We start from the raw sequence: 7,598 nt of genomic DNA, 5'->3' as shown, positions 1-7,598 counted from the left end.
TTTTTCATTAGTAGATTTACCTCCTACATGCTTTATTGATGTTTAATTATATTAGCATTGTTTTTGTTTTCTGATGCTTATCTCTTTGGTTAGCTCTGTTTCACATTACCTTCCTATATAGTATCTTTGTTAAAGAGTAGGCTACCCACTCATGTTCTTGGGCTTCCCTTGTGACTCAGCTGGTAAAGAATCCGCCTACAATGTGGGAGACCTGGGTTCGATCCCTGGGTTGGGAAGATCCCCTGGAGAAGGGAACGGCTACCTACTCCAGTATTCTGGTCTGGAGAATTTCATGGATTGTATAGTCCATGGGGTCTATACACCCCATGGTGTATATACGCTATATATGCTCAGTCCGACACCACTGAGGGAATAAAAATGACGATAGACATTTTTGCCTACTCAATATTAAAAGATCTCAAGGTTCCCACAGCCTAGCAAAAGCCGTTATAAGAACGTCGAGCAAGACCAGCAGTCACGTCTGCTGAAACTGAGCGCATGCGTACAATGCCCACTCCTGCTGGGTGACCCCGGAGGTTCTTGGCTGGCGTCACCGGATGTCACGCCCCCTGACATTCCGTTGTAGACGGCAAGACTGTGAGAGCTTGGATCGAAAGCGCGAAGTCCAGTAGTGGAGCCGCAGGTGCCGCTAAGTGTCAGGTGAGCCTGTAAGTGAGTACCGAGGGGACCCCCTGCCCCAGAATGGAGGGTGCCCACCTAATGAGAACACCACCCGAACCCTGGTGGGGTTCCTGCCCAGGCAGGTTCAGGGCCGACCTATCACGCACTTCCTGTTTGGCCGTCTGATCGAGGTGGTGTCTTTTTGTGTGCCGGGCTCGGAGTCTCTGACCTACGGGTCCAAAAGCAAACGCCCCTTAGTAAGTCTAGAGGTGACCCGCCCCCCGCAGAATAGCAGTGACTCACTGATTCTCGACAGGGCAATCGGCCCGAGGAGCCTCTTACCCCACCCCGCCCCCACCCCCGACACCGCACCCCCACCCCCGACTCCTCACCCGCCCACCTCATTCCTACCACCCTACCCTCACGTGCCCACCACGACCCCCAACACCCCACCCGCCAATACCACCCTACTCCCACCCCTCACCAGTGGGAGCAAAAGTGCTGCTGCTTTGCTCAGCCCTTGGAGTCTGAAGGAGTTGACTTTTTTTTAGGATTGGCTGGCTTGATCACCTTGCAGTCCAAGGGACTCTCAAGAGTCATCTCCAGCACTGCACTCCAAAAGCATCAATTCTTCAGCTCTCAGCCTTCTTTGTGGTCCATTTTTCACATCTATACATGAATACTGGAAAAAGCGTAACTCTGACTATATGGACCTTTGTCAGCAAACTGATGTCTCTGCTTTTTAATATGCTATCTAAGTTTATTACAGCTTTCCTTCCAAGGAGCAAGCATCTTTTAATTTCATGGCTGCAGTCACTGTCCACAGTGATTTTGGAGCACACGTATAATCAAAGCTATGGTTTTCCCAGTAGTCATGTAGAGATATGAGAGTTGTACCATAAAGAAGGCTGAGTGCTGAAGAATTGATGCTTTAGAATTGCGATGCTGGAGAAGACTCTTGGGAGTCCTTTGCACTGCTAGGAGATCAAACCAGCCAGTCCTAAAGGAATTCAACCCTGAATATTCATTGAAAGGACTGATGCTGAAGCTGAAGTGCAATACTTTGACCACCTGATGCAAAGAGCCGCCTCCTTGGGAAAGACCCTGATTCTGGGAAAGATTGAGGGCAGGGGGAGAAGGGGTATGCAGAGGATGAAATGGTTGGATGGCATCACTGACTCAAGGGACATGAGTTTGAGCAAACTGCGGGAGATAGTGAAGGACAGGGTATCCTGGCGTGCTGCAGTTCATGGGGTCGCAAAGAGTTGGACACAACTGAGTGACTGAACAACAGCAACAATTCCAGAACAGCCCATTAACATCAAGCTAGTCTATTGCCCTGTGGCTAAGCATGTGAGATCTCTAGAAAGGTTGAGCATGTATCAGATAACTTCATCAGTTTTAGGAATTTGTGAGCCTTGGTCTAGAGAAGTGAAGTTGGTTCCATGTCCTGGCTATTATAAACAGTGCTGCAGTGAACATTGGGGTACACATGTCTCTTTCAGTTTTGGTTTCCTCAGTGTGTATGCCCAGGAGTGGGATTGCTGGGTCATATGGCAGTTCTGTTTCCATTTTTTAAAGGAATCTCCACACTGTTCTCCATAGTGACTGTACCAGTTTGCATTCCCACCAACAGTGGAAGAGGGTTCCCTTTTCTCCACACCCTCTCCAGCATTTATTGCTTGTATACTTTTGGATAGCAGCCATTCTGACTGGCATGAAATGGTACCTCATTGTGGTTTTGATTTGTATTTCTCTCATAATGAGTGATGTTGAGCATCTTTTCATGTATTTGTTAGCCATCTGTATGTCTTCTTTGGAGAAGGGTCTGTTTAGTTCTTTGGCCCACTTTTTGATTGGGTCATTTATTTTTCTGGAGTTGAGCTGCAGGAGTTGCTTGTATATTTTTGAGATTAATTCTTTGTTGCTTCGTTTGCGATTATTTTCTCCCATTCTGAAGGCTGTCTTTTCACCTTGCTTATAGTTTCCTTTGTTGTACAAAAGCTTTTAAGTTTCATTAGGTCCCATTTGTTTATTTTTGCTTTTATTTCCAATATTCTGGGAGGTGTGTCATAGAGGATCTTGCTGTGATTTATGTCAGAGAGTGTTTTGCCTATGTTCTCCTCTAGGAGTTTTATAGTTTCTGGTCTTACATTTAGATCTTTAATCTGGAAGGAGGATTCCCAAGTGCTTAAAGTATTCACAGTAAGAGCCCAGAGTTATCAGTGAGGAAACATTCACTCTCAGACACATGTGATCCCACAGTGTCCACAGATATTGTCATCCTAGGAGGTTGTGGACAGGGATATCCAGAGGAAATATTCCCTTGCTTCCTCTTTGGAAGTCATAAAAGAATGGGCATCTGGTCAGAAGAGGAGTCTTATACAGTGCCAAGAGGAATGTAGGAATTGAATGAGGACTAATGGGACACACCATTCCAGTGTAGGTGTGATCTCCATGAACTTCACTCTGCCTCTGCATTTAGCCCTTGTAAGCCTGAGGAAAGAGTGGTCGGAATTCCTACATACTACTTTAGTCTTCAGAGGGCTCAGGGAAGTGATTTGTGTTTATCTGAGTGGGGTCCTTGGGATTACCAAGGACAGAGTAGAAGGGGTTCCAGAAACTTAAGACACAGAATTAGAACGGAGAGCCTAAGTTACCCTAGGATGGGGTGGAGGGGGGTGGTAACAAGGATACACTCTTAACCATCAGTCCAGGGAAGCAGACAGGATGGTATGCTGCTCCTCTTCCTTCTTGGGCTTTCAGTGAGGAGAGTGTTGGGATATACAGGGCTTAGCACATGAAGTGAGCAAAGGATGAGTCCCAAGGCTTGTTAAGACCAAGGTAAGGTCCCTAAATGAGGTTTGAGGGGCCTGCCAACCCCAGAACAAAGGGGTCCAGATTATCTTACCCATACTGTCAACACTGGTAAGCCTGCTGTGGTGACTGGGTAAGATTCCCCATCCTTTCTTTCTCAGTTGTCTCAGTGAATAGATCTCACTTTTTTGGGGGGCGGGCAGAGATGGCCTTTGTTATCAGAAGGTGATGACTAAGGCCCTACTAGTTGCCAAAGTAAAGCCCCCGAGAAAGGACTGAGAGAACTTCCCGTCCCAGATGATAGGAACCAAACATAAGTCATTTTAGATCTGCTGTTAGCTTTGCGAGGCCCCATGCAGGGCTATCAAACTGAAACATCACCACATTTACTGCTTGGTGAATTCAGGGTTATGAAGATTGGTTTGTGAACACAATGTGGGATCCCATTACCTGTTATAAGTCAAGGAAAGTATCCTAATTGAGGCTTATGGGGATATCAACTCTAGAACCTTATGATCTGAACAAAGCTGCATTTGTCTGTCATGTTTGGGAACTCTGCATGTCAGATCCTCTTAATACTTCCTCAGAGGTTGCAGGAACATGACCTCTAGTGTGAGGAGCAACTTCTGGTCATCAGAGGGAAGGATTCTCATACACTGTCAAGATTCAAAGTAAAGACATTTTTTTGAGCCAAGAGCTGACTATCTACTCGAACATAGATGGGACACTCTCATATACCTGTCATGACTCTGTAGTCATTCCCTGGGATGTCCTAGACAAGGCTAGCCAGAAGTCTCATCAGCTCACTTCTAGGGAGGTGGCAGTCATGGTCTTGTCACGCGAGTGTATGCTCCTCGGTTTTTGTCTTGTCACAACAAAGATTTGGAGTGATGGACATTAAAGCCCCCCTGGCGTGTCACAGCTCTCAGGTCTTGGACAGACCGTGTTATAGCTCTCAGGTCTCTAACGGACCGTGTTATAGCTCTTAGACAAATCAGTGTTACAGCTCAGTGTTACAGCTCTATTTTATTTAGAATATAGCAGGAGAATCCATCTTTGAGGTGTGAGGGCACGTCAATCCAAAGACGCGAAGAGAAGAGCACCCCAGCGTGCCGGGGAGAGAGAGAGAGAGCGAGCTTTGGCTCCTCTTTTTATATGTCCCGCCCCCCCCAGCCCCGCTCCGGGCCTGTCCTATATAAATTGGGCCAGGAGTGCTGTTTGTTCTACCCGAGGTCCTTCCTTTGTTCTATTTTCGTGGGCTTTTCTCTTCCTTGTCTTTTAGCCACCGCCATTCTGGACTCCTTTTCCTTATTCTAACTACCTAACAGTGTGAAGGAGGTGGCTCAAATCAGGAGGCAGTACAATACTGTGTGTGGAGACACAAGAGAAAGACACAGTGGAATCCAGCCCAGAACATAGGGTTGTCAAAGAGCCCCAGAACTTTACCAGCTTAGGGAACTTGGTCAAAGATCTCATGACAACTTCCCTGCTTTCTTCCTTCTTGAGTGTTACAGACAGCTGATGTCCTTGGTCTATGTCCTGTATCATATGAGGTCAGCAAAGGAAGGAGGCCAGGGTCTGTCACAGTAAGGATGAAGAATAAGGTCTGAGGAGTCAATCCACCCAAGAAAAGAGGGAGCTCCACATTGTCTAGTTCTTATTATTGGCCTAAGGAAGACCTAGTAGAGGTAGTTAGAAAGTGTACTTCCTCAGTTCATCCTGGGCTGACTCTGAAAGATAGGGAACTCTTGTATGCAGACAGATTGGCACCAGTTTGCAGAGTGATCAAGTCTGAGGCCCTGCCAGTAGTCAAGGCAAAGACTCTGAATACTGAGGGAACACTGACCCCAGTAGAACAGGGATAACAAAGAGTTCAGCCCTGCACTGTTGTCAGTGCTGAGAGTCTATGGGCAAGGATGTCCTCCGATTACCCCAATTAGATCTCAGTAGGTCAGAGCTTTGTTCTGAGTGGCAGTGTTATGGCAGCAGGCAGAGATCCCCAGACTTATGTAGATTCAAAGTAACATAACCAAGTGAAACTAGGGGGACCACAATACCAACAGAGATAGCATCTACAATTTTAACTTTGTTGTCATCCCTGGGAAATCACAGAGATTCTGGAGAGGGTAACTCAGCACATCCTCCTCAGTCATTTTAGGAGATGTGACATTAATGGGTCCTAGGAGAATAGCCTCATATTTAAGCACGGGAGAAGAGATCCTGGCACAGGCCAAGGTAATGAAACTGAGTGAGGACCGATGGAACCACCCTTTTCAGAAGGGTAATGGTGCTACAGAGACACGATACACCTTCCTATGTGATCCCTGAGAATTTTTAGCCTGGGTTGACTGCCTGGTCCCTGAGGAACATTAAGATTCCTCCTTCGTGAGGGACACAGCAGCCAGGAGACCTGTGAGACCCTTACAGCACTGTTAGCAAAAGTCCATTGAAGGCAGCTTTTATCTGAGCCACCGCAGTTGAGTATACCAGCTGAGTCCACTCATATCTGCCTTCTTTCCCTTAGGTGGTGATTTTCCATTGTCCACACTGCTGCCAAATGCCACCCGTAAGAATCAAACTATCTAAGCGTTTTAAGAGTGCACGACGTGCACAGAATCAATCCCTTCAAGCCTCCACTCAGTTCCAGGACCTGGAGATTGCACAGATCTCGAGAGCTCTGGAGGAGACCCATCTCTTCTCCTACCTTCAAATGCCTGGAAATTTGAAGGAGGCTCCTGGTGGTGATAAACCCAATACTCCTGAGGGTCCTCAGAGTTTCTCCGCATCTTCCATTGGCATCACAGCCACTGCATCCAGCAAATCAAGTGAGGTCTCCATGAATCAAGGTGAGGAGAATAGTCCAAGCACCTCAGAGGCTGTGCCAGGCACCTCAGAGGCTGTGCCAGATTTCATGAATGTGCCTGTGGATGCTCTCGATAGTAAAATAGCTATGTTGGTGAATGTCCTGCTGTTCAAGTATCGAATGAAAGAGCCAGTAACAAAAGCAGATATGCTCAAGGTTGTCGTCAACGATTGTGAAGTCCACTTCCCTGAGATCCTCCTGAGAGCCTCTGAGCGCCTAGAGATGCTCTTTGGCCTTGATCTGAAGGAAGTGGATCCCACCAACCACCGCTATGGCCTTTTCATTAAATCAGGCCTCACCTATGATGGCATGATGCACGGTGAAGCAGGCGTGCCCAAGACCGGCATCCTGATACTTATCCTGGGTGTGATCTTCATGAAGGGCAACCGTGCCACCGAAGAAGAAGTTTGGGAAGTTCTGAATGTGACCGGGCTATATTCTGGGAAGAAGCACTTCATCTTTGGGGAGCCCAGGCAGCTCATCACCGAAGATTTCGTGAGGGAAGGATACCTAGAGTTCCGGCAGGTGGCCAGCGCTGATCCTATGCAGTCTGAGTTCCTGTGGGGCCCCAGAGCTCATGCCGAAACCACCAAGATGAAGGTCCTGAAGTTTATTGCCAAGGTTCATGGGACTGACCCAAGTTCTTTCCCATCTCAGTATGAGGAGGCTTTGCAAGATGAAAAAGAGAATGCTCAGGCCAGAATTTCAGCCAAGGGTCTCCGCCACTGCAAGTTCTAATGTAGAGACTAGCAGCTGCTTCCTCAACTAGGGGAGTCAGGGATAGTTTCTTCATGCATTGTTCAAAGAGGCAGTTAGTGTTCGTATAATTTAGATTTGAGGTGGGCTGAAAGGAGAATAGTATATATGACCGTGTGTCCCTATTTTGTATGTGTAACTTGAATATTCTTTTTTGATATATGCGTTGTTCAAATAATTCTTTTAATATAGTTTTAATTGCTTTCAAAACTTTATGATTATTGATGATGCATTTCATGCTATAATAAGATTTAATTTTAAGAGCTCTGTTGTTTTAGAAATTAATTGTGAATCTATCCATTTTGTCATCTGGAACAAGATAACATGACACTGCTGTAGACGTGCGTGTATGTGTGCTAAGTCACTTCATTTGTGTCTGACTGTTTGCGACCCTATGGGCTGTAGCCCACTAGGCTCCTTTGTCCATGGGATTCTCCAGATAAGATTACTGGAATGGGTTGCTGTGCCCTCCTCCAGGGGATCTTCCAGACCAAGGATCAAAGCCAAGTCTCCTGCATCTCCTGCATTTCAGATAGATTCT

At 46.7% G+C, this 7,598-nt stretch overlaps 1 protein-coding gene across 2 annotated transcripts; it reads left to right on the top strand.

Annotated features, from left to right (window-relative positions):
* Nucleotides 1-576: 576 nt before the first annotated feature.
* LOC122435230 (melanoma-associated antigen B16-like) lies at nucleotides 577-7,510 on the top strand. Of its 2 annotated transcripts, none has more exons than XM_043459251.1 (2): nucleotides 577-660; nucleotides 5,963-7,510. In XM_043459251.1, exon 2 carries the CDS (start codon nucleotides 5,996-5,998, stop codon nucleotides 7,037-7,039), a length of 1,044 nt encoding a protein of 347 aa, XP_043315186.1. In that variant the 5' UTR covers nucleotides 577-660; nucleotides 5,963-5,995; the 3' UTR covers nucleotides 7,040-7,510. The 2 variants fall into 2 exon arrangements, with proteins under 2 accessions (XP_043315186.1, XP_043315187.1); XM_043459252.1 differs by having other exon boundaries at nucleotides 655-668.
* Nucleotides 7,511-7,598: the final 88 nt, after the last annotated feature.

Source organism: Cervus canadensis, chromosome X (genome assembly GCF_019320065.1).
Source record: "Cervus canadensis isolate Bull #8, Minnesota chromosome X, ASM1932006v1, whole genome shotgun sequence".
Lineage (NCBI taxonomy): Eukaryota > Metazoa > Chordata > Mammalia > Artiodactyla > Cervidae > Cervus > Cervus canadensis.
Note: the sequence above shows the minus strand (reverse complement) of the source record. Positions and strands in the feature narration are given on the sequence as shown.

Excerpts from the sequence above, each read along its gene's own strand:
- LOC122435230 (XM_043459251.1), top strand. The coding sequence starts at position 5,996 with ATGCCACCCGTAAGAATCAAACTATCTAAGCGTTTTAAGAGTGCACGA.